The sequence below is a fragment of the Nicotiana tabacum genome, chromosome 3 (assembly GCF_000715075.1).
Source record: "Nicotiana tabacum cultivar K326 chromosome 3, ASM71507v2, whole genome shotgun sequence".
NCBI lineage: Eukaryota > Viridiplantae > Streptophyta > Magnoliopsida > Solanales > Solanaceae > Nicotiana > Nicotiana tabacum.
In genome coordinates, this window is record NC_134082.1 from 152,111,517 (window position 1) to 152,139,027 (window position 27,511).

Here is a 27,511-nt window from a genome sequence, read left to right on the forward strand (position 1 = left end):
GAAGAGAAAGTATGTAATTTTATGAGAGAATGGAAAAGAACGATTGTAAATTAGACAAAATGAGAAAAATTGTACAAAATTGTACAACTATTCATTGATGGTTTATTCACAAATGTAACAAAATCAAATTTCTTTTTATATGGAAAAAATTATTTTTCTACTAAAAGTACTCAATATTGTTTTTTTAAAACCTATAAATCTATTATTGCTAAAATATGGGGGCCCTAAATTTGGGAGCCTAAAGCAAGTGCCTTACTTGTTTCACCGTGGAGTCGATACTGGCTAGAAGTTTATACACAAAAGCTCCATAATCCATCATATTATGCTAGAACTTTTCGTGTGTTGGAGTTCCAATATAATATGTTGGAAGTTTATGCACAGGAGCTCCATAATCCAGCATAGTATGTTGTAACTTTCCGTGTTTCAGCAAAATAGTTGTTATTTTTAAATGACTTTACAAGCACTGGCTATATTTCAATACCCGTCCGAAAACTGGCTAGCCCATTCTATTTGGCTTGATTTGCCCCTTTGTTTCTATTACACTAGTTAACTACCCGCGCTTCGCGCGGTAACACATATATTTTATTTTTTGGATAATTAAGTTTAGTTGATATGGATAAAATAAAACATTTATAATACCCAAATGAATAAGTAAAATATAATGTGACACATATAGATAAAAAATAAAAAAACAAAATCATAGGAACAAATAAATATGTAAATGTAATTCAAATATAAACATAGCTTACCTTTTGTAGATTTATAATCTCAACGTTCTCAAAGGACAATACTCGACATAAAGGAAGAGAAGTTAATACTCAATTATAGAATAAAGTATATATTCAACATAAGTCCTCTAGTGTTGTTCATAAATAAGATTATTAATGTTATTAATAATCTTTATTAGCAATTATATTTACAGATAAATGTGAGTCACTTAATTTTATTTTATTTACATTAATTCTTTGTTAGTCCGTTTTATTTTATTTGGGCATTATTTTTTTATTAGTCCGTTTCAAAATTATTGACACATTCTTATATTGAGCACAATTGGTTGCTCGCAACTTGAATTTTATTATTGCAAATTAAGAATCGACTTGGATCTTATACTCAAAATCTTTTGCTCTCACACTTCTTGCTTGCACTCTTAATTTGCATATACTCCTTTTTTACTTGAGCACGCACAACTAAAGTGTATTACCTCTATTTGTATGTGGTGACGGAAGGATCTAAAGTATAATTTTAGAATCATGCCTTCTACTTATTTCTAGAATTGCTCTTTCTAGAATTATCTAGTTCTCACTGTAGACTCTCATTCTAGAATTCTTTTAACTCTCGTTCTAGGATATTAAGTTGGTGATAACTCCTCTTGGCTTCCATTCCTATATAATTGTTGTGCAAAACTGATATTATTATTGTAGAAAAATATTAATTAGTAACTTTTTCAGAGGCTTTTGAGTTTTAAAATGAGGTGGAAAAAAAAAGAAGAGGAAACTTGAGAAAAAATAGATTTTGTGGTCCTACAAAAATACCAAGTCACCACATGGCCTATCATATTGATATTTTTTTAATCGTTCCCAAAAATAATAATATATATATATATATATATATATATATATATATATATATATAGAGAGAGAGAGAGAGAGAGAGAGAGAGAGAGAGAAGAATGCAATTAGTTTCGGCCGACGGGTCAATATGTATTTTGCCCCCTCCAAGGAATTCTTAAGGATTTTAATAGGGGATTTTCAAATTATCAAAATAAAATGGGCAGGAAAACTGAAATCATGACTGTTAAAAAACTTTCGAAACACAATCGAAAAAGTTGAATAATAAATTAATTATTTGCAACTCATTTCTGTTTAGTAAAAGAGGTCATAAAGGCATAGAAGGCAAAAAGATTATAATCGCAATTAAAGCTAAGGAAGGAATTATAGAAGAATAGAGCGTATAAATTATTAGAAAATCAAATGAATACACAATTATAAAAGAAGGGGAAAGATCACAATATATATATATATATATATATATATATATATATATATATATATATATATGTATGTATGTATGTATGTATGTATGTATGTATGTATGTATGTAGGCAATAACCATATACTTGAAATAGTTGATTTATACATGTCGTAAGGCATATGATTATTGAGATATTGGTTTCACAATCCAAGAAAAGGTTTCTACAAAAAAAATGGAAAATAATTGAGGAGGGAAAGGCATCCTAAAATGAAAAATGCAATGGGTTCAAAACTTTTAAAAAAAAAAAAGAATTATCTGTCACTGTTTGGTTGTTATCTATTGTATTGCATCGTATTGTTACTTTTAATATAATATTTATTTTAATTGTTACTTAAATTTTATTGTATTGAAAAAGTAATGTGTCCATCACATCTCCCACTTACAATAAGAAAATAAAAAATTGGTATAACATAAAGACTTGAATACAATAAAGTATTAATTTTACCATCATAGTCTTTTACATCTGATTTGAGTTCTACCAGAACCGAGAAAACATCACACACCGATAGACACAAAGGCTTTGCAACCAAAAAAAAATAAAGAGAAGGTAAAAGATAGACGTAAGTTTCCATTCATCGAAAAAACTAAGTAAACAATATGGATATGGAAAGTGATTCTTCGGAAGATGAATAGATATAGCGCATGTTCACTATATTTATATAAATCTTTGCTGGACGCATGAAAGAAACATTAAACATTGAAGAACTATGGTTTCCATTTCTTAATGACCTGGAACGTTACCTTTTGGAACATAAAACCTCTTGGAAACAGTCTTCTCTTTTAACTGAGTAATTGAAAATTAATGAGGGAAAAAATAAAATAAAGAGTGAAAATAGGATAAAAACCAAAAGATTTACCAAAAGATCATGGAAATAACTGTCATGGATAATGAACATCAGCAAAACCATGTCATTTATCCGCAAGGCCATGTTACTTTTTGGCCTCTGAAAAGGTTCTGTCAATGTCATTATATTAGAGCAAAAAAAAAATGCTTCCTCATAGATCTCACAATGGTGAATATTACAAAAACTAAGAAGATTTTCTGCAAAATGAAAGGAGTGCAAGAAGCACACGCTGCATAAAACTAAACAGTATAAGAGTAGGAAAAAAATATGAATGAACGAGCAATTTATAGCACATTATTAGAAAGATGGGGGTTATGGATTAGAAAAGTCACAACCTAAGATACAATATATAGCACAATAAATAATTGGGGGTTATAGACTTGAAAAGTCACAACCCTCAATCAAGAGGTGTGAGTTATGGATATGGATATTTAAATTTAAAATAATATAAATGGTTAAAATGAAATCAAAAAATAAAAAAAAATGAGAAAAAAGATAAATAGGATTCCTACACTATGATAGATATACATCATGTTGTCATTCCCCTCCTTTGTATATAGATATATAGATTCTATCTCATCCCTCTATTCTGCAATAGTACAAATCACCATCTTAACTAAGAATTGTGTGGTTAGATACTAATGTTTAGTTAACTAAGGATTCTCTTCTTCTAGTATTAATAATAATTATTCTTCTAGACACAAAATTGAAAAGACAAAATTCAAAAAAGTCTAGTCAAGTAACGCGTAAAATTGAGACATTTAATGTGAACACTTTATTAAATTAGTTTTCTAACAGTCATCAAAACTCGGAGAAAGTAGCCGATGTTGAATTTCAACATATTTAGACTTGTCCTTTAATTTATATAGTCTGGCTAATAATGGTGGATCTTGCCCAGAACCATTATCTCCAAAACACAAATCCTCAATTTTCCTCTCTTTCTTCCTTAAATCTTTCAACAGAAATGGATAAGAACGAATTCATCTCTCTTAGAGATCATCCATTCCCTTGTAGATTCCGTTATATATCAGAAGATAACATTCAACAAACATCGATTTATACTGCCAAAAATCATCAACCAAACCATAAAATTGATGAAATAGAAAGAGTTGGCAATAATGAAAGAAAACATTTCAGCCATCGACATAACTTGTTAATGTACTCGTTACGAGCATCAGATTTTGTTCACTGCTATTTTTGCGAGACAATAATTTCAGGCATGGCGTATGGTTGCAAACGTTGTAGATACTTTCTACACGAATCCTGTTCTGAATTCCCACAACTTATTGAACATTTAGCTCACCCTGGCCATCAATTAACCCTCAAGTACACTCCTACAGTTGATAGTGGCTATATTTGCAAAGCATGTCACGTTGGTGACAATCCTGCTTTGTTATTTAACTTTCATTACTCTTGTAATCTCTGTGATTTTGCTATTCATATGGGGTGTGCTTCTATGCCTTGTAAAGTATTTCACAAGGAGACTGGTCTCTCCCTTTTCTACTCAAATCCTTTGAAAAATGAAGCTGGACCACTCCTTTGTGATATTTGTAACCACTCAATAAACAAGACCAATTCTTGGGTATATTATGACCATAGTCATAATTTCATAACCCATTTTGGTTGTGCTGCTGATTCTATATATGGAAAAGGGAAAGATGATAAATCTTATATTATGGGTGTGAAAACTGGATTGACAAATCTTGATGGAGATGACACTTCTATTGTTCACTATCAAAAATATGATGATGGAAAAAAAGATGAACGATTCTTTCACAGACATGGTTTGCATTTATTGGACCGTTCACAGGATAATATAGTCAAGAATCGTAAATGTGGGATATGTGGATTAGACCTAAGTACAGACAAGAAAAAAGGATGTTCTACTTGTGATTATATAATTCACGAGAGATGTTCTCAATTGCCTGAGAAAATTCAACATCCATTTCATCCGCATACACTTATACTTGTTCCAAAAAAAGATGGAGTTGAAGTTCAGTGTAATGGTTGTCGTCAATCGAATGGTTGTCACACAAATTACACAGTTCTTTATCAGTGCAAGATTTGTGATTTTCAACTTCATCCATCTTGTGCAGCTTGTCCAAGGAGATTGAAAAAGCTTGATTTGACTTTATGCTATGAATTTCCTTATAAGAATGAGGTCTCAAAATTGTTTTGCAGCTATTGCTCAAAAGTTATCAACAAGGATCAGTGGCTGTATTATGGAAGAAGTAAGGACGAGAGGAGACATATTACTTGTCAACTTGCTGTTGGTGTTTCAAATTGCTATGTCACATTACGCGATTTAGAGGTTGAATAATCAATATACTAGAGGTCATCTTTCCTACATAATGATTATGATTATGACCTAAAAGTTTGAGTGATCAATAGCAAGTCGGTCATCATCCATATTGCATTATTGGATACTAGTCCTCTTTGGGTTTCATAGAAATGCTTCATTTGTTTTATTTATGAATAAATTAGAATGAATGGAAATGTATTTAGGAAAATTATTTTTTTTGCCACGAAAAAATATGACTATAATTTTTTCCTTCTCTTTATGTAACCTTTGTTTTCCATGAACCAGGTCCTCTCTAATAGTGTCCAAAATAGAAGCTTCCATTGTAATCTAAATTCGTGTATTATTTTATTTTCTTTTGATTTATTATCTTATCTATATTCATTGTTTTGCTTTGACTTTTTGTTTTTCAATTGTCCTTTTAACACGGAATGCACTTTCTTCGTACTCCTTTCGGTACAAAAACTGTTTTCTTTCAAGTTGACTTCTCAAAACTAAAAGAATATTAACATCAGCAGTTGAACGTTGAATTTAGTTGTATTGTATTTGAAATTAGGTTTAATAAAATAATATATATTTGAAATTAGGATACAGTAGACCGTGGTAGAATGTTTCTATTACGTATCCTATCGTTTTATTTTCTATCAATTTATTGATAGGAAAATTGAAAATTACAGTCTTTGAAAACGTCTCGTACTACAATTTGATTGTTTAAGTGCGATATAAATTTACCCTACTATGGCTTAAGGCTGTATTGTGGGCCGGGGCCGGGCCTAAACAGGCCAGACGGGCCGGCTTTGGCGGGCCGATCTTCACGGTTCCAATGGGTAGAACCGGCCCACGGTGGTCCTAAGCCCACATGGTTCCGGGGCTAAATGGACCGGGCCCACGGGCCTAAAGGGCTTTTTCGTTCCGGACTATTTTTTTTTATTTTTTTTTATCTAAGGCAATTTCTTGTAAACTATATATGTATATACTAATATAAATTGCTTATATATAGCTATATAAATATATATATATATATATATATAGTATGTATAGTATGTATATATAAGGGTGTATTGTGTGTATATATAATTATATATTGCCTTATATATATATATATATAGTTTATATGTATTAGATATATATATATATATATATATAGTGCCTTATATATAGCTTATATAATGCCTTAGATATATATATATATTACCTTATATGTATTAGATATATATATATATATATATATAATTTATATGTATTAGATATGTAAATAAATAGCGCAGATATTGTTCATATTCATGTTTATATTTATAAATATCGTTATTTACTGTTGCGCGAGGCCATCCTTTATAAGTAGGTAAAAACTCTTCTAATATAATGCACAAAATGAGGGTTAGAAGGAAAACTATAGGGTAAGCACATAACAGTAACCATTTTTGCCAATTCTTCACGATCTTTATTTGGATCATAATATAAAATGTCACCGGTAACAGTGTTAATTCCCGGTTGAACTAGATTTGACCCTGTACTAGGGTTAACCTCAGTATCTACACTTGTCCCCTCTTGCGCAGCTTTCATTTGAAAATATCTAGCTTTATCTCTAGGGTATGTCTTTATGTGTCTAGTCAAACTACCCGTACCGCTACGGTCTCCAGTAAATTTATGAACCAATAAAGACCCACAAGTTTTACGCTTAACCTTATTTTGTTCTCTTAGTTGAGTAAAAAAGTGTCAAACAAGAGATGTTTCGGACCGTTTAGAATGTTGTCTATTAAAAGTAGGGGTTACTACAGGAGGGTCAGGCGGGGCATCAGTTGGGTTATTAACAGGACTAGTAGGTGTATCATCTAAATCCGGTTGCGTTTCATCTAAATCATCATTTTCCTCATCATTTTCAAAGATTGTTTGATTAGGATAAAGAGCATTCATAACTTCTTCATTTAATTGTTGACCTGGTGCAACATCATGGCAAAATTGACTATCGAAAAATTGAAAACAAGGGTTATCACTATCAAGAATAATAGGTGGAGGAGGACGGATAACAGGCTTGGGTGGGGGAGCCGGGGGAAGAGTAATAGCTTGGCGACTAGATTCACCAGTTTTAGATTTTCCCTTACCCTTACCATCAAATATTTTTTTCAAAGAAAAATCCATATTAATTATAATTATACTAAATAAAACAAACAAAACTATAATATTAAAACTTAAGAGTTGGAACGACTTTACCGAATTAACGAAAACTTCTTGAAAATTGAATATCGTTGAAGACTTGAATACTTCAATTCACCAACTTCACAATTTTTCACGAAATTGCAATAATAAAGTAAGCAATTATAGAAGAAAATTAGAGAGAGATTGATGAATTTGTGAGTAAAAATGAAAGAATGAGGGGGTATTTATAGTTGAAAATTGGGAAAAGTGTAATTATAAAAAGTTTGGGGTTAAAACAAAATTTGGGGACCAAATGGCTATTTTTTAAACTCCCAAACGGTTGGAAATTGAAGACCAACGGCTAGATTTTAAAAATCTGACCGTTGGTCATTTTTTAAAAAATATATTTTTTAAAAATAGCCGTTGGGGCCCGTTAGGCCCGGTTGAACCGGCCCAAGCCCGTCTGCCGGTCCCGGGCTCACGAGCTATTTGGATTGGACCGGCCCGCTACGGGCTTATGCACCATTAGAGACCGTCCCATTTGAGACCGGCCCGTTTGGCCCGTGGTCTCGGACCGGTCCAGGACTGGGCCCGGCCCACAATACACCCTTACTATGGCTTTTGTGTATTTTTTTTTTCGAGCGTTCTCAAACAGATTACTCCATGTGCTTTTAATCGAAACTACTTGTGTAGCTTTTTTAATTAATATTCTGGATGTGTTAAACCAGTCGTTACTTCCCTTTGAAAAAAAGGAAGATTTTCATTGTATTCGTCATTTTTAAATTAGATACGATATCTATCAAACCACGTCAAAAGATCTTCCATGTTGAAATTAAATATTGATTTTTGTCTTGATCCACATGCCTAAATCAAAAAAAGTAATTCGATTTACGTCTTAGATGTAAAAAATTCTCTTTTGGGAAACTATTGGAATAGCAGATAAATATTTAAGTAACTTTCAAAACTGTCCATTCCAAAATACTTGTCACATCTAGCTTCTTAATATGTATTTTTTCACCATATAGATATGAGAAGAATTGTAAACTATAGTACTTTCATTTAGTATATGAATATGTAAATTTTGATGTAAAATATTGAATTAATCCAAATCAATTTAGATTCAAAAATTGGTTAAATTGACCGTCGAAAAGCGAGACGTGATAAGTATTTTGGGACTGAGGGAGTAACCGACTTCCCCTTTATGGAAATGTTCACAATCCACACCCTGACTTTGTTTGCTTAATCATTGTCCAAGAACTTCCAAAATAAGAAATGAAAGATCAGACATTCGGAAGCAAAAACCTACATATAGCTGTGATTTTATATATCATGATGTACAACAATGTAAATACAGACAGAATTGCTTCTAGCCACAGCAATTCTCGAAACACATGCATATGATGCATCCAGGAGTGTGAAATGAATAAGTAAAACTATGTAAATATAAAAATATACTAGACCGATCCTTATTTCATCATGAACTGGATTTCTACCATTTAGCAGGGATATCAAATTAATGGATGCAGATAGCAGCAATATCCGCAGATACAAGTTAACAGCACAAGACTCTTGATCTATCATCTTCTTCCCCAAGAATCGGGGACCTTCAAGGTATGAGCAGACGTTCTCTGATGATCCGCGAATGTTCAGAGAGGAAGGTGATTGAGAAAATGTCCCCAGTGAGGATCATAATGTTGTCGAGATCCCTGACTGGTTTGAACACAGACAAGAGCAATCTGGTTCAGTGAGCTCCCTTTTCACCAGTCGCTTGTCACGATTTATCATTAACTTAACAAGCGGTAACTTCAAAGAAACCTGACGCCAAATTTCTTTTACTGTTCCATTTGGGTCCTCATATTCAAAGTAATGCTTCACCTGGAGATGCCACAAATTTCAAGAGTACAAATGTAAAACTCTTCATACTAGAAAACAAAAACAGATCCGAGCAAGTTGCTACGAAAATCAAAAGGTTTCTTATGCTGATTAGATGTTAAAGAGTCCACATAAGCTAAAGCATGAAACACTTGAAGTTCAGTCAGGAAAGGTAAGATGGAGGAACAAGCAACACAATAACCTATCCAGAACAGAGCATAGTGTGGTCTACGTGCAAGGAACTATATCATGCATCAACTAGCTGTTTTAGCCACCAATAGTTTCTCCACTTCATGACTAATGAAGCACTAGAATTAGCTGGATAAGAGATCTTATGACTTCGCTTGCAATTGAACGAGTCAACTGTCAAGTACTTAGAGAGCTCATCTATGTAAACAAGATTCATTCAGCAGATATCTCATATCTGAACTTTTTCAAATGAAATTGAACACCTTTAGCTTACAATTAAGGGTGTTTCCATACATTGGCACCATTTTAATACAGCGTTCAAAGGAGTAACATTTAGAAAAGAAATAATAAAAGAAAATGAAAAATTTAAACTAAAAATTACCAAACCTGTTGAAACACGTTTCTACCCAGACTACATTTTAGAGTACCTATTGCTTATGATTTCCTGGCATTTGACCTAAATTTGAAACCGATTAACTAGATGTTTGTCTGTTTGTCTCTTGAAGCAATGGAAGGAGAGCCTTGAAGCAACGGTAAAGTTGTTTCCGCGTGACGTATAGGCCATGAGTTCGAGTTGTGGAAGCACCCATTAATGCTTGTATTAGGGTAGGTTGTCTACATCACACACCTTGAGGTGCGGCCCTTCCTTGGACCCTGCGTGAACGCGGGATGCCTTGTGCACCGGGCTGCCCTTTTTTTTTCCTCTTGAAGCAATGCCCAAACTTCACAAACTAATTTTACAAATTGACAACAAAAGCTGCATCTTTGCAGATTTGAGCATTAGAAGAGACAACTTGAGATGCAATTACACACATAGAGGGCACACTGTAGAGTGAATGAGAATATCTATTGGTTTTACCACTTCTCAATCCTAGCAAGAAGAAAACAAAGGCAAAAAAGAAGAATTATGTACTAGTGCAATATATGCATGACTCCTTTATTTTCTGGCTGTAACAGGAAGAAGAATTATGTACTAGTAAATACCTTTTTCAGCTCCCGTTGGAATTCCAAAATCCTCTCCATGCTTAACTTCCTTAGCTTTTTAACCAAGAACCCCGGCTTCACAGCTGTGTTAGAGTCTACAAAAACTGCAATTTTCCTGTAGTCTATAATATCCTCAAATGGCAATTCAATGTAATCACTGATTATTACAGGGACACACAAGCTCACAATAGCATCAAAAAGTCGGCAAGCTGATGGAGTATCACCAGCTGGATGCAAACAAAATTTTGAGGTGTGCATCCCTTTTCTTGCCTCACGACGGCTTTCCCTAGATTGTGCACCATGTTTTATGATGACATCTTCTTCTTTCTCAAGTAGCTGAAAAAGCAAATCACGAATCTTTCCTCCCTGAAACATTAGCAAAACAAGATTTACGTAAATAACTATGAAACTCTGATGTAAATCATACTATATTTAAAAGTGGGAACCTCCACAAGGGTAAAGTTAAATTACCAAATTGCCCATTAAAATTTGAGTGACAATTCTACCCTTCACTAAGTTCCATCAAACAAATTACTTTTAAGCAGCATAGCTTGAATTAGGGTATCAAAGAGTTGTAACATACGACAATAACGAAGAGTCGCAATAGATGAGGTAACTAACAGTCTCCTTTGTTTAAGAGTTCCTTAGGCTTATCTATATCGTGTCTCTTTCTATTACCAGAGTGTGTTTCTAGCCTATTTTGTCCGTTGGATTTCACCTACTGCCTTCTTTATTCTCATGGCCCCCTGATGGAATGTTTCTCAGGAAACAATAATAGAAATAAGCACAGTTGGAGATACTCCAGTAAGCTTATTTTGATATCTTTAGACTTTAGTTTTAATTTCCTTGTGATGCTGCAATTTTATGGGGACAGATATAGATAGCATTATTGGACATTTTAGGTATGCAACATACATGAAGTCAATTGTTTTTTCTCCATATTGTTAGACATGATTTTCTCAGTTACTTCTTCAAGAATCTGAGGAAGTGGACTTTATTAATTCAGGCATGCACGTTTATGAAGTTTGCACACCCAGAAGATGGGATTATTTTTTTTATCTTCGCTGCCTCAAGAGCAGTTGGATAGAGATGCAAATTATTTACCAGTCAACTTGCTAAGTTATATTGGATGCTACGTCGTAGAAAGTGCCGGGACGAAACAAAAAATAAGTCGCTTTGCATAGATTGTAAGATCTAGAAATTGCATTTGTTATTATTGGAAAATTCAGTTATGAGGACCCTGTGTAAATCAAAATTTTGATGCCTTTGTGTTAAAATATATTTATATCTTGCAATTAATCAAGTGCATAGTCAACTCTCTTTACTCGATAGATATCAATGAATTTTTACAAATAAGAATTTTGAGTGAAACTGATTCTTGAAAGTTTGAGAAAACAGTCCTACTCTCTTTCTTTTTGAAACTATACAACTCTCTATTGTAAACTACAAGGTTAAAAACATTTCATAATTTGAGTTGAATGTCTAAGTCTGACATCTAATTAGCATATTTTGTCCTCTAGACTACAGCTTCGCTTTCTTTAATATCGAATTAGATGAGTTCATAGAGTTAGAAAATACAGAGGATGGCTTCCTCAATTGCCTACCTCACAAAGAGATTGGACTCTCTTATTCTTCATCTTATGGGTCTATATATATCAATTGAATCATTTAGTTCAACATTCTTATGATTTCTTTAACATTCTCTTGCAGGTTTGTGTAAACTTAAAAGACAGATGGTTAGTGCAATGAAACCTGGTTTTATGATTGTTTCTCCTAAGCTCTGTATCAACTGATATCATTTGGTTCGAGATTTTCATGATTTCTTTTAGTTTTGTAGCATTTTGGGGAAATAATTACTCAATAAGTACAAATTGTTAGTGTGATCAGGAGTGGTTGACTGGTTCAAGCTATGATTTCACCAATTACGTTCTAATGACAGAGGTAATTTGCTACTATTATTTTATTCTTAAATTAATTGTGGTGTTCGATGGCCCTTCTAAGCTTCCTAAAAGACTAGGTTACTTGCATTTTCACTTACGATTATGCTTAACAACTACAAATATAGTTCATTATTTTAACTCTAAAACGACCAGGTAAAATATTTTAATTAATGGCTGCTATTTTGAATGTCTTTGATTTCATCTTCAGCCTATACATTTCCTTTTTGAAAGGTTAGTGACTGGACACTAATTGAAGTTATTCTATGTAATTTTTAACGCTTTTAAAATGAGTTTGATCCATGTATATATTAAGCTTTCTGTCTTCAAAATTTTGTAACATGCTGTGAGCACGTGATTTTTGCTTCACGAAAACTACTCCAAAAGAAATCAAAAATAAAACAAAATTCTCTTGGTGTACAATTTTTAGGATTTGCGTGACATTTTTGGATAATTATTTGTGTTTTTGTCCGTAAATGTTTACCTTGTTGTAGTTAATTGAAAAATACAAAAAAAAATAATACATATTGCATGCATATTTAGGATTTAATTATGCATTTAGGAATTAATTAAACCATTAATTGGCTCTAAAAGGAAAATCAGAGTCAACTACCAGGACTCCCTCCAAGTAGGAAGAGGAGTAGCTGTCCAATGTTTCCTTTGCTATAGATTTTGTTTTCCGCCTAAAGTAGGAAGAACATAGGTGTGTTGCGTTCATGATAGCCTTTCTGGGACTCCTGGTGTTTCCTAGAAAAGACGGGAACATTGACATACGAGTGTCCGGGGTTGTCAGCACTTTACTCACTCAGGCCAACAGCACCCTCGTACCCATGATAGTAGCTGAAATCTTCCGCGCTCTCACAGCTTGCAAAGCCGGGGGAAATTTCTTTGAGGGGTGCAATGTGTTGCTGAAGATGTGGATGATCGAACACCTATGTCGTCGTCCTCAATTTATGAGTTATGGATCGACAGAGAAAAAATGCATAGAGGAATTTTCCACAAGAGTTGACGGGATCAGCTTACCAGAGGGGGTCACGGAATGGATAGCCCGACTCCGTTCTATTACTACGGGCCGAATAGGATGGACATTTGGATGGTTGCCTACGAATGAAATCATATATATGCCCGCCACGGGACCCCATTTCCTTTTGATGGGACTCCGTAGTATTCAACCCTACGCCCCGTATCGAGTCTTGAGACAGCTGGGGAGATGCCAAATAGTTCCGAAAGATGAAGATCTTAGTGGCCAAGTAGTCGAGATCGGGCCCAGCGGACAGTTTCCTGAAGCAGTCGTCCGACAAATTTGGAGGGAATGTCAATACCTAACCGCCAATACATGTGTACGTGATCGGTCCAAGGGTGAAGTTTCGTCGGGATACCTTGCTTGGTTTAGGAAAGAAATCGAGTTCGGGAGACCGGCCAAAAGACCCCATCTCCAAGAGTTCGTCCAGGCGTCACAAGAACAGTGGGATTGGTTGGGTAAAGAAGAGAGCTACAGGGCAGAAATAGGCAAGCTGAAACAACAGATTAAGGATCTGAAATTTGAGAACAAAGTGCAGGTTGCTGCCGACGAATGAGAAAAGAACAAACTAGCCAGAGAAAGCGAGATCCTCAAAGCTCAGATCCGGAAGATGAAAATGGATGCCGACAACCAACGGAGAAGCCGGTCCGATAAAAGGTTGATAGCAGGGTTAAGGAATCAGGTCATTGAAAGCCAAAAAGACTTGGAAAGATCCGAGGCTAGCAGAGCAAGAATGCAGGCCAGATGGGCAAAAGGTGCAGCAGCACGGAAAAAGCACCTATGGCAAGTGAGAAGGGATTATGAAGGGAGCATTGCAATATTGAGAGAAACAAATTCCACTCTTAGAGATCGGGTCTTTAAACAAGCCCGAGATGCTAAAACAGACAGGGAGCCTGCTATGATTCAATAGCCCGAATGGAAGAACAAATGGAGAGGTTCCAGGATCAGCTCGTTGACAACACTCAAGTATTGGGATTAAAGAATCAACGAATAGAACAGCTGTGTATGGAAAGGGATAGAATCAGGGGTAGGATCGATGAGATTGGGCGCTACATCACCACGAAGTGCCTAACATGTGAAGAAATGCCCCGTGATACCTTTTTTGCCTCAGTCATGGGTTATGTCCACCGGATCATGGAGGAATTAAAAGGCTTGCAAAGAGGCCTGGCACCAAAACCCGCGGAAAGGCCGAACGATGCCTCGCGGACACCAAAATTCAAGGCTTTAATGTATCCCTAGTTCAAGTCTGCACTTGTTTGGTTTTTAAAAAAAGTCTGTTGTCTACCCCTCTGTTCTCTTTTCATATCAAACAATGTTAATAGTGTGGAGTCTGTATTTCGCTTGTTTGTTTTTCTTCAAATGCGTAGCTTGTAATAACATATTTTGGTAATAAAATGCAAAATTGCGTCTTTATTTTTACTAATGGCAGAACTACGTCCGGTCTGATTCATGCGGGGACATGATACGTAGGCAATCTACATAAGATTCGACCACCACTAAAAAGAAAAGGCAAAGTGAATAAAGAAAGGACATAAGCCGGAATGACGCATGCAGTTAAAGCAAAAACATGTTAGAGATGGTTAACTGCCTAGGAACATTGCATTCCCCAATATGAAATTGCAATGTGTGTTAAACTCTAACGCTAACAAGTTTGTTGTTCTAATACCAGAGAAAGAGATTTCAAAACAGTTAGCTCGTTCTGGCAGATTACCATTACCACACAAGATCAAAAGGGCCCATTCCGGAAAGTATGACTGGTTCGGACAAAAGTGTTGAGGAAGAAAAAACGGAGATGCAAATGATGAAGGAGGAAGTGGACAGGTTGAGACAAGAGATTGCTGGGATGCACCTAGCCTGGGCTAAGGGACAAACACCACCAATACTTCCCCCTAATCCTACCCTTTCACCAGCTCGGACTCCGGAACACCCTTCCACTGGTCCTCAACGAGCTTCCCCATTGCCCAATACTACCAAGGGGAAACTTCCTATAATCCCCAAGCCTCACCACCCAAACAAAACCCTCCTCCACCAGCTGTTCCTGTTTTCGTGGCACCTCCACCCGCCACATTGCAAAAATCACCCGAGGAACCGGTGTTTTAGGTTCACGACAACCAGTCCTATCCTCCTGAACTCACCTTTAAACCACCCGAGCCATACATTTACACCCCTCACCTTCCGCTCCCGACAGAAACTGAGAGGCCAGCTAAGAATCCGGAGCAGGACGAAGTGCTCCGTAAAGTGAAAAGCCGGGAGCAATCCTTCAGGAATATGCATGGATTGGGCAGCCAAGTCAATGTGTCCTATAAAGATCTGTGTCCCTTCCCCGATGTTCAATTGTCGGCAGGTTTTAAGATGCAAAAGTTTGATCTATATGAGGGGCATGGTGATCCCATGGCGCATCTACGAGGTTTCTGTAGTAAGATGAGAGGGGCAGGTGGAAAGGATGAGCTGCTGATTGCTTATTTCGGTCAAAGTTTAAGCGGGTCCGCATTAGAATGGTACACAAGGCAGGATCCTAGCAGGTGGTATACCTGGGACGATCTAGCACAAACGTTTGCAGGTCATTTCCAGTATAACCTCGAGATCGTCCCCGACCGTCTCACACTGTTAAAACTAGAGAAAAAGCCTGGAAAGAGCTTCAGGGAATTCAGATTCCGTTGGAGAGAACAAGCGGCAAGAGTCGATCCGCCAATGAGGGAAGGTGAAATGGTGGATTACTTCTTACAAATTTTGGAGCCAACTTACTTTGGTCACCTGGTGACGTCAGTTGGTAAATCTTTCAATGAAGTAGTAAAAATGGCCGGCATGGTTGAAGAGGGACTCAGGTCCAACAAGATAATGAGTTATTCGGCGATCAAGGCCACAACTCAAGCTATCCAAAGCGGCACGGGAGGTGCGCTCGGGAAAAAGAAGAGAGAGGAGGTCGCAACCGTCGAAGCAGGTACTTGGTCCAGATCAAGAGGTCCAGCCCCTCGCTATCAAACCAGACCCCATTACCCAAACTATCCACACAATCCATACAATCCTCCACAACCCTATTATCCACCGCAAGAGCCACATTTCTCCGTCCATCACGCCCAAACTTACACCCAGCCTCCGGCTCGCCCGCAATGGCGTGCGCCGGCTCCCCAACATACATATCCACCTCCACAAAACACATATCCACCACCAAGGGCCTACGGGAATCCTTCAGGGCCAAGCTTCCGCGGAAATCAGGCTTTCAGAAAAAGGATGCAAAAGCCGAGAACATTCACTCCGTTGGGAAAAACCTATACTACTCTGTTTCACAAGTTGAGGCAGATAGTCTTATTAAGTCCTGTTGAACCCAAATTGCCAAATCCCCTTCCCAAAAATCTGGACCATTCAGTAAGCTGTGAATATTGTTCAGGGGCTCCCGGGCATGATACTGAGAAGTGTTGGAAGTTGAAGACTGTCATACAAGATCTTATTGACACAAATAGGATCGAGGTTCAGGCACCAGAGGCACCCAACATCAATGAAAACCCGTTACCAGTGCACCATGAGGCCCACATGATCGAACTAGTGCACGAAGGAGGGAAACTTAAAACACCCTCACAAACGGTAATGATGATTCGTGCCAGTCCGAACGAAAATTCGACCAGTGAAAAGGCAGTGGTACAATTGGGAAAAGCAGATGACAAGCCATTTGTGGTAATGGGGAAAGGTTCGTCTGTTGCTGCGAAGAAGCCAGAGACAGCCAAGGCAGTGCTGCAGGGAGTATCAAGCACACCAGTGTTGGTGGTAAAAGGGGTCCACGTAGAACCAGTTGTTATCAGGCTAGTCATGCAGTTGCCGATAACAAGTGAGAAAGCTGTGTCATGGAGCTACAGTCAAGTGACAGTGATGCATAAGGGAAAGGAGGTTGTGGAAGAGGTATACGAGGCTCAGGGGTTAACTCGTTCGGGAAGGTGTTTTGTTCCCGCAGAATTGAGAAGGACCAATCTTGTAACAATAAAGTAGCCAGTAACGGAGGAAGAAGCAGAAGAGTTTTTGAAGAAGATGAAGGCCCAGGACTACTCAATTATAGAGCAGTTGAGAAAGACCCCAGCCCAGATTTTGTTGCTATCCTTGTTGATCCATTCAAACGATCATTGTCAGGCCTTAATGAAGATTCTGAACGAAGCCCATGTCCCGGACAAGCTCTCAGTGAACCATTTGGAGAAAATAGTGCACAAGATCTTCGAAGTAAACCGAGTGACATTCTCTGACGATGAGTTACCGGTAGAGGGTACAGAACACAACAAGGCACTCTACTTGACGGTAAAATGCGAAGACTCGGTGGTCACTCGAGTACTAATTGATAATGGATCAAGTGCCAATATCTGTCCTTTGGCCACTCTGAACAAACTAAAGGTTGCTGATGATAGGATCCACAAGAACAGCGTCTGCGTCCGAGGTTTTGATGGGGGCGGTACTGACACAGTGGGTGATATCGTACTGGAATTAACCATTGGTCCAGTCGAGTTCACCATGGAATTTCAAGTGATAGACGTGGCAGTGTCGTACAATCTTTTGTTGGGACGACCCTGGATCCACGCAGCTAAAGCAGTGCCTTCTACATTGCATCAAATGGTCAAATTTGAATGGGATAGACAAGAGATTGTGGTACACGGGGATGACGGCACACATGCCGTCAGTGATGCTATTGTACCCTTCATAGAAACCGACGATGACAAAGGCCCATGGGTTTATCAAGTTTTTGACACAATCTCAGTAGACAAAATTCCTGAGGGTGGGGGCCTTCCACTTCCCAGAATCACAGCTACAACCTTCATGATAGCCTCAGAGATGTTGAACAGCGGGTTTGTACCAGGAAAGGGTCTGGGGATTGATCTGCAGGGAATGGTCCAGCCAGTTTCTTTGCCCAAGAACCTGGATACTTTTGGGTTGGGATTCAAGCCTACCGCAGCGGATGTAAAGCGGGCCCGCAAGTTGAAGAAAAGAGTCTGGGTCCTTCCTAAGCCAATCCCACGCCTGTCCAGATCATTTGTCAAAGCAGGGTGCAGAAAGTTGCCAGTCCCGGAAATTCTTGGACCATTGATCGGGCCAGATGGAGATTTAAATGAGGGCTTTGAAAGAATGTTCGCAGATGTCAACATTGATAGAAGCTGGAGAGGGTTCCAGTAAGGCAGACATACAGTTTGTGGGGCCTAGGGCCAATGTCAACAATTGGACAGCTACTCCTCTTCCTACTTGGAGGGAGTCCTGGTAGTTGACTCTGATTTTCCTTTTAGAGCCAATTAATGGTTTAATTAATTCCTAAATGCATAATTAAATCCTAAATATGCATGCAATATGTATTATTTATTTTTTTTGTATTTTTCAATTAACTACAACAAGGTAAACATTTACGGACAAAAACACAAATAATTATCCAAAAATGTCACGCAAATCCTAAAAATTGTACACCAAGAGAATTTTGTTTTATTTTTGATTTCTTTTGGAGTAGTTTTCGTGAAGCAAAATGAAGTGAAGGAGACTGTTAATCCTTTATCTAACGGTCCTGGAGAATTCGTTTGGCTGCGTGTTGGGGCAACACGACATTACAGGAAGGAAGGAGCAAGCCATCTATTATCTCAGCAAGAAGTTTACAGTATATGAGGTCAAGTACACTCAACTCGAGAAGACATGTTGCGCCCTAACTTGGGTGGCCCAGAAATTGAAGCATTATTTGTCCTCATATACTACTTATCTCATTTCCCGCTTGTATCCATTAAAGTATATTTTCCAAAAGCCTATGCCCACAGGGAGGTTGGCAAAATGGCAAATATTACTCACGGAGTTTGACATCGTCTATGTGACGAGGACGGCCATGAAAGCCCAAGCGCTGGCCGATCACTTGGCTGAGAATCCTGTTGATGAAGAATACGAGCCGTTGAGGACGTATTTTCCTGACGAGGAAGTAATGCATATAGATGAGTTGGAATTACCTGAGGAACCAGGTTGGAAGCTTTTCTTTGATGGAGCCGCAAACGCGAAAGGAGTCGGAATAGGAGCGGTACTTATTTCTGAAACAGGACGTCATTATCCTGTTACAGCTCAGCTGCGTTTCTATTGTACCAACAACATGGCTGAGTATGAGGCATGCATTTTGGGTCTGCGACTAGCTGCAGACATGGATGTCCAGGATGTTTTGGTCTTGGGAGACTCGAACCTCCTGGTGCATCAGATTCAGGGTGAATGGGAAACACGGGATTTGAAACACATACCATATCGACAATGTTTGCACGATCTGAGCAAGCGATTTCGATCAGTGGAGTTCAGACACATCCCGAGAGTGCACAATGAGGTTGCTGATGCATTGGCCACTTTAGCATCAATGTTGCACCACCCAGACAAAATTCATGTTGACCCATTGTACATCCAGGTTCGTGATCAACATGCTTATTGCAACATGGTAGAGGAAGAAGTGGATGGCGAGCCATGGTTTTATGACGTCAAGGAGTACCTCAGGATGGGGATATACCCGAAGCAGGCCACCGGAGATCAAAAAGAGTCATTCGGCGATTGTCAAATGGATTCTTCCTCAGTGGAGGAGTGTTGTACAAAAGAACCCCAGATTTGGGATTGCTGAGATGTATAGATGTCAGTCAAGCCACGACAGTTATGACAGAGGTACATGCTGGAGTTTGTGGGCCACATATGAGCGGATATGTATTGGCAAAGAAGATTCTTCGAGCAGGGTACTATTGGCTCATTATGGAGCGTGATTGTATCAGTTTCGTGCGAAAATGCCATCAATGTCAGATACACGGAGATTTGATTCATTCTCCGCCGACAGAATTGCATACAATGTCAGCGCCATGGTCATTTGTTGCCTGGGGCATGGATGTCATTGGACCTATTGAGCCGGCAGCTACCAACGGTCATAGGTTCATTCTAGTGGCCATCGACTATTTTACTAAGTGGGTTGAAGCTAAAACTTTCAAGTCGGTAACCAAGAAAGCAGTGGTGGATTTTGTTCACTCCCATATCATCTGTAGATTTGGGATCCCAAAAGTGATCATCACGGATAATGGTGCTAATCTTAACAGCAATTTGATGAAAGAGGTATGTCAACAGTTTAAGATTGCACACCGCAATTCCACCCCATATCGTCCCAAGGCGAATGGAGCAGTTGAGGCAGCCAACAAGAACATCAAGAAGATACTAAGGAAGATGGTAGAAGGGTCCAGACAATGGCATGAGAAATTACCATTTGCATTGTTGGGATATCGCACCACTGTCCGGACTTCAGTAGGTGCAACCCCTTATTTGTTGGTATATGGAACTGAAGCAGTAATACCGGCGGAAGTTGAAATTCCATCCCTTCGGATTGTCGCTGAGGCTGAGATTGATGATGACGAGTGGGTCAAAGCCCGGTTGGAGCAGTTGAACCTAATTGATGAAAAGAGATTGGCAGCTGTGTGTCATGGCCAATTATATCAAAAGAGAATGGCGAGAGACTACAACAAGAAGGTGCGCCCCAGAAAATTTGAGGTGGGGCAGCAGGTGTTGAAACGAATCCTGCCACATCAGGCCGAAGCAAAAGGCAAGTTCGCCCCGAATTGGCAAGGACCGTTCATTATAACCCGAGTGTTGTCCAATGGCGCTTTATGTTTAACAGATATCGACGGGAAATGCGCCGACATAGCTATCAATTCTGACGCAGTTAAGAGATATTATGTATGATTTCTTTTGATTGTAATTGATGTTTGTTTGTGGTTGGCATTTATCGGAGAATGAAGTGACGGAGGCAATTCTTTCTTCTATCCAAACACTTTATCCTTTGCTTCCCTTTTTTAGCCTTATTTATTCTTTCATATCCCTCTTTTGGAATCAGTAATTAAAATGAAATAAAAAGAAAAAGGAGAGAAATTTCTGGAAAAAAAAAGAGGGGAAAAAGAGTCATAACTTGCACCAAGTGCATAATTATTAAAATCAGATAAACAAGCCGAATATGACAGTTGAGCGACCGTGCTAGAACCACGGAACTCGGAAATGCCTAACACCTTCTCCCGGGTTAATAGAATTCCTTATCCGGATTTCTGGTTCGCGAACTGTAATACAGAGTCATTCTTTTCCTTGATTCGGGATTAAATTGGTGACTTGGGATACCCTAAATCTCCCAAGTGGCGACTCTGAAATAAATAAACAAATACCGTTTCGATTGTCCCTTAATTGGAAAAACTCCATTCTGCGTCCTTTGCGGGGGCGCGGGTAAAAAGGAGGTGTGACACATGCATGTAATTTTAGTTAAATCATCTAGATGATAGCGCTTACTTTTTGCATTCAATTTAAATTATCTAAGCATTACGAACCACTATTGCCTTGTGTGGGATTCTAAAATTTACACTCCCAACATGTACATACATTTTCTCCTTTTCTATTTAAAAGAGAATGTATCAGCCATCCAAGAACCATGTGAGCACCTCACATTCATCCCCGGCCTTGTGTTCATTTTTCTCTCTATTTCTCCTTTTCTAACCTATTGCTTTCTTCATTATCAACAAAATTCATATGTATATTTTTGTTTATGTTTGTTGAATTATTATGTTAAGATTGTATTTCAATAAGTGTGTTTCTTTTATGTTGTCGAACATGTATAAGGACATTTTCAACATTTTTGAGCCAACATACACATGAGGACACGAAGGATTAATATGGCACGAGTGGAATGAACAAAAATCGTATCCAAGATGTACGTTCAAAAATTAGAGAGCACATGATATGGATCACCTCCACTGCTTATGTTTTGAGGACTTCTGTTGGGTGTGGTTTCATCCTTCATCGTGTTCACCAAATAAGATTAACATTCATAAATTCCGGGATTTGGCTTTTCCCCTTAATTTTTTACTTTGTAACTAAAATATTTTAGCAATATTTATGTCGTTTTCAAAAACAAATCATTATTTGTTGAGGGGTACACGCGCAACGTGCGTGTCCAGAAACTAGTTAATACCAATAAACAGGAGCACTGTCATTTTTCAATGTTTCTTTTTGCTGACAAGTACAGTGATACCAGTTTCGTCAAATAAAGTATCCTAACAGAATAAATTAAGTAGTATCAACTTCCGGAAATGAGATGTCTTAAGGAAAGACGTTATTCTTGTTAAGAAAATAGACTTAATCCTTAGGCCTAAGTCAACCCTAAAGATCACTCATTAGATGAGGATTACCCAAGACCATATAAGGAGACATCAGCCAGTACCTTCAATCAATGTAAGATTCTAACACCCCCTCCCTCTCGTATGCACATGCCTAGACATTTGGAGAGTGGAAAACATAAGATGGAGCCCAAAATGGAGTAGACCAAAAAATAGGGATAAAGAAAGTAGACGTTAGGCCAAAGTCAACCCAAAAAGCTAGCTCATGAGGTGAGAATTGCCGAAGATCAAATAAGGAGACAGCAATCCATACCATCAACCAATATGGGAATCTAATAAATCTCTTCCATCGGTTTGAATCTCTGAGAAAAGATTTACTGAACAAAGCCAATAAAAGAGGCAAAGAAAACAGTTATGCTATAAAAAAGGAAAACAAAATGAGGTAAAGAAAATTTTGTTTAGAGCAGACAGTAAGAATTTAAAAATTAAGACTGCACACAAGCTCAACACATCCATTGACCTCAGATTCCATTGACCATTCATTAATGGGTTGGCCCTTCGATATGCTCTTCACTAGTATTAGCTAAGGGAACTTGAGCACATACACACGTTTTTTTATAGCCGAAAAATCTCCTAGTTCCTGGAGCACGGTTCAAAACTCGGTGGATAATTGACTTGTTTCTCCAATTAAATATCAGGCCCTATGGTAGGGTTCGAAACCACGACGTGCGCCTAACCCACACATCACGTGTTGCACTCGTACCACTAGACCAATGTCGTTCAGCCATCACTACATCAGATTAAGAACCCTATGTCCTAAAGTCTAAACTGTGTGCAGTGATTTCATCATTGCCTTGTTGGCTGTGTAAAATCACAAAATCCTTTCTTTCCCAGAGTTCCCCATTTTTTTTTGGGGGGGGGGGGGATTGGCATGTAGGAGGTGGAAATACTTCTAACCTATAAAAAAGATTTTAAGGCACTCCATCAAGACAGGTTAGCATAGCATACTATTCGGTGAATTTATGGAAGAACATCCCAACTAGCACTTGGTTGATTTTATTCATAGAGAAAGAGAATCTTAGTGTTAGGTAAAACTGCATAATTTTACTAGCTTTTGGTGTAGGTTGGAGTATATAAATGATATAGACACACTCCTAGGTTCTATCAATTCCTTACAAGTTTAAAGAAGGAAAACTTCGATAAAGGCACATTTCTCAGCACCACCTTGCTGTTGAGAAAAAGAATGAAATTCTGAATCTGTTCCCGTCTTAAGTAACTCGACACAAGGACATGCAGGATATCTTAGTTATCAAAAAAATGCAGGATACCTTAGTTCCTTCAAGTGATGTTGGATGGATGACAGTTAATCAGTTAAAAGTGTTTATTCATAGCGAACGCTAGATAATCAAATATGAATAAAGAAAAAATTTCAATCAATTACCTCCTTTCTATATCGATTGCCCATGAAGAAGAGCAAGGAATTCCGATTTTCAACGCCAATATCCCCCGTATATGTATTGATCCGATGTGAGTACGGCAAGATGACATCCTTAACAAGTGATGCTTGATTACGAGCCAATCTTCCAAAATCAGAAACTAACAGTACCCCATTCTTCACCCTATCCACAACCTTGTATAAAGCATTAGGATCCTGGCATATAAATACATGATCCCAGCCGTTGTTGCTTTTCCAATACTCCTGCTGCTCCAACCATTCAATTAAAGATTCCTGAAACATAAGCACTATGCAATCATATGCCATTTTTACGCAGGAATTAAATTCAGAACCAGATAAACAGTAACAAATGCATTTCTGGATTTAAGAAGCACGAGGAGACCAGAATTCTCTCCTTTTTTTGTTTTTTTTTTGTTTTTACTGATTACAATGTAGTCCAACCCAACTTGTGCACTCCCCGGCTAATACATTGAGTACCAGCCAACATAGGTGAATAATTATACCCACCAAGTTTAGCCAGATAGAAAGAATTCATGTGGTCTTCTCCATCCTTGGTTTGCAAGGTTGTCACACCAGCTCTTAAGCGGGCCACCACCTTGAGGGTTGAAAACCATAATTCTCAACAAGACATTTGCAACAAACAGATCAGGGTGCATTAATCTATGTTACCCAAAATGGACATGTTAGAAGCTCAACCAGGATAGATCATTTAAAACACATTGTACTGATTATAGCTAAAGTAGCTAAATTAACGAGTATGGACTAAAAACACAATTAATGACAAAAAAAGATGAAAACTTTAACTGGAAAACACAAAACAAGGCCATTCCAGAAGCCCGAATTATGAAACAAACAAATAGGCATAGAAGGGACCAAGTAAGCTGCATTGAACTCAAAAGAAATGCTAGCATGCTGACCCTGATTGCTAGAATTGACAACATTTTGATAATTTTCACATCTGACAAACTACAAGTTAAAGATATACAAGATCAAAACTTTTAACTTGATGACACCACAATGCAAGAAAATCTGAAAAAATTACAAAAGAGTTCAACAAATGTAATCACATTAACCCCAATTGAAAACAAAAGCTTCCACAGCAAATAGCAGTGAATTCCCACCTGCATTTCCTCATCACTATATACAGGCCTATCCCCGGGTGCAACAACTGTACCGGGTCGAATCGGATTCGCCACGAGACTCAACGATGAGAAGAAAGGCACGTAAAAAAGGTCAGCTTTCTCAGGGTCCATAACCCGAGTCACGGCCGAGTCACCCCGTTCTCGACTCGGCCGGTTCAGGTCGGAAAACAAGTACCACTCAGCAGAATGCTGATTCCCTGGATACTTAAGCAAAGAATCATCACGCTGTTTCTCACCTCCCCTTGCTAATGCATAGCTCTCAATAACCCCATATGTAAACTTCCGAGGCAGATCATACATATATACTTTCACCGGTGGGAAATTGTGGGTATTTTTTTCTCTGAAACCAAATAAAGAGTTTCTTGTAGTGGAATTGTTTGGTGGGTTAGGGAATATGAAGGTGTTGAAGAAAACATATAAAGCTAAGATAGAGAACAAAGTGGTGGCAAGTGTAAGAGTAGTGGGTTTGAGATTTAATTTTCTAGGGGGCATTTTGTTGTTGAGATTTGGGGTTAGGGGTTTGGGAGAGGGCGGAGAAGATGGAGAGGGTAGTGGCGGTGATCTGAGTTTGGGTCTTGGATTCATTGATTACTCGCAAGAAGCTTAGAGGCAGGCCATGGGAAATCTGTAATATTCCATTCTGAATGGAAAATTATAAGACAAAACTTTCTTTTGTTTTTTTGTTTTTTTTGGTCGGGTTTACCAATATTTTGTTCATTATTTTAATTGATATTGAAAAACTTGTTTAATAGTATTTCAAGTGAACTAATAATTTTAATTCACAAAACTTTTAACTTTTTTTCCAACTTCTAGCTTCTTCTTCAACTTATTTTGCCCAAATGGAAAAGAGAGGGGAAGGAAGGGGAAAGTGAATGGTAAAGATGAAAGAAAAGTGATGAAAGGATCAAAAGGAAATTATATTTTCTGAATTACTTTTATAACACTTTGATCATTTTTTCCTTATATTTTTTAGTTTTTGTATAATCATCTAATATGTATTTCAAACAAAGATTTCTCTATTTTTAGAATTCAAAATCGAGACTTCTGATTAAAGATTGAATATATGTTTGGTCATGCATTTTCCATACTTCAAGTGTTGTTGAAGGAAGGCAATATGATGCATATCATACTGAAAGTAAGATTAATCTATAAGCTAAATATGGTAATCACTAGGGTAGTAATTACACAGCCTAGTAATTACGACGACCTGTTTGTTTGTTATAACGTAATTACAATATAATTACAATATAATTACAAGTGTATTATTTGGTTGCACAAGTGTAATTACACGTTTAAATTAAATTAAAATGAAGTAATTATCAAAATTTAAAAGTTAATATAATAAATATATGCCCATAAATAATTTTTTATAAGTATAAATGATATTTTATTTGGTATTTCAAACGCATCTTACTGCCCCCATGGAGGACAAGATGCGGGAAGTAAGACTCAGATGGTTCGGGCACATTCAGAGGAGGAGCACTGATGCACCGGTGAGGAGGTGTGAGCGACTGGCTGTGGTTGGCACGCGGAGAGGTAGAGGACGACCTAAGAAGTATTGGGGAGAGGTGATCAGACATGACATGGCGCGACTTAGGATTACTGAGGACATGGCCCTTGACAGGGGATTATGGAGGTCGAGCATTAAGGTTGTAGGTTAGGGGAAAGTTGTGAATATTTTTACAGCACAATAGAGTGAGACTAGCCAGTTAGGAGTTAGACTAAGATTTCCATACCCGAGAGGGTACAAGGGAGTTTTTTCCAGTTAAAGGACAATCGAAACGGGATTTGTTTATTTATTTCAGAGTCGCCACTTGGGAGATTTAGGGTGTCCCAAGTCACCAATTTAATCCCGAATCGAGGAAAAGAATGACTCTGTATTACAGTCCGCGAACCAGAAATCGGATAAGGAATTCTGTTAACCCGGGAGAAGGTGTTAGGCATTCCCGAGTTCCGTGGTTCTAGCACGGTCGCTCAACTGTCATATTTGGCTTAAATATCTGATTTTTATACAATTATGAGTTCATGTGCAAATTTAGCATTGAACCGCTTTTATCATTATTCTTATTATTATTTTATACAAGAATTGCAACGTCGTGAAAAAGCATCTCGAACCACGTCACAACCAGTGTACACGTGATTTGTTGACGCATTTTGACTTCGTCAAGATCGGGATTTGGGTTACATAAATGCACACCCGTATTTAAGAAAATAACTTTATTAAATATGCGCCAAAATACTACGCGTTATTAAACTATTAGGTAGGACTGTGAAATTTACTAAATGGCCCATCCCGGAATCTAAATATTTTTTTAAAAAAAAAATAAAATAAAGTATCCCGCAAATTTTTGTATTATTTTTATTTATTTATTTTTAGCGAAATCCTCCCTTATTTTATGAATATCTTTTAATGACTACTTTTTATTATTACTAATATAAAATCAATCTCTACATACTTAAAAATAACATATTAAATACTAGTTTAAAACAAA

General features: G+C 37.6%; 2 protein-coding genes across 3 annotated transcripts; one reads left to right on the top strand and one right to left on the bottom strand.

Annotated features, from left to right (window-relative positions):
• Positions 1 to 3,744: 3,744 nt before the first annotated feature.
• Positions 3,745 to 5,570, top strand: LOC107830887 (uncharacterized). Its single transcript, XM_016658561.2, has one exon. The coding sequence runs from the start codon at positions 3,757 to 3,759 to the stop codon at positions 5,194 to 5,196; it is 1,440 nt and encodes a 479-aa protein (XP_016514047.1). The 5' UTR covers positions 3,745 to 3,756; the 3' UTR covers positions 5,197 to 5,570.
• A 2,971-nt stretch (positions 5,571 to 8,541) lies between these two features.
• LOC107799743 (putative arabinosyltransferase ARAD1) lies at positions 8,542 to 25,670 on the bottom strand. 2 transcript variants are annotated; one of them, XM_075250084.1, is made up of 4 exons: positions 24,999 to 25,669; positions 23,863 to 24,150; positions 10,357 to 10,722; positions 8,542 to 9,186 (listed from the first exon to the last, which is right to left on the bottom strand). In XM_075250084.1, the coding sequence occupies exons 1-4, from the start codon at positions 25,602 to 25,604 to the stop codon at positions 8,998 to 9,000; spliced, it is 1,449 nt and encodes a 482-aa protein (XP_075106185.1). In that variant the 5' UTR covers positions 25,605 to 25,669; the 3' UTR covers positions 8,542 to 8,997. The 2 variants fall into 2 exon arrangements, with proteins under 2 accessions (XP_075106185.1, XP_075106186.1); XM_075250085.1 differs by lacking the exon at positions 8,542 to 9,186 and adding an exon at positions 9,614 to 10,243 and having other exon boundaries at positions 24,999 to 25,670.
• Positions 25,671 to 27,511: the final 1,841 nt, after the last annotated feature.

Bases quoted from the DNA above. Each gene is read 5' to 3' on its own strand.
- LOC107830887 (XM_016658561.2), top strand. From the start codon at position 3,757: ATGGTGGATCTTGCCCAGAACCATTATCTCCAAAACACAAATCCTCAA.
- LOC107799743 (XM_075250084.1), bottom strand. From the start codon at position 25,604: ATGAATCCAAGACCCAAACTCAGATCACCGCCACTACCCTCTCCATCT. The intron at 24,151-24,998 runs GTGGGAATTCAC...CTTATGTTTCAG, and splicing joins ATAGTGATGAGGAAATGCAG to GAATCTTTAATTGAATGGTT. The intron at 9,187-10,356 runs GTATTTACTAGT...TGGCATCTCCAG, and splicing joins TCCAACGGGAGCTGAAAAAG to GTGAAGCATTACTTTGAATA.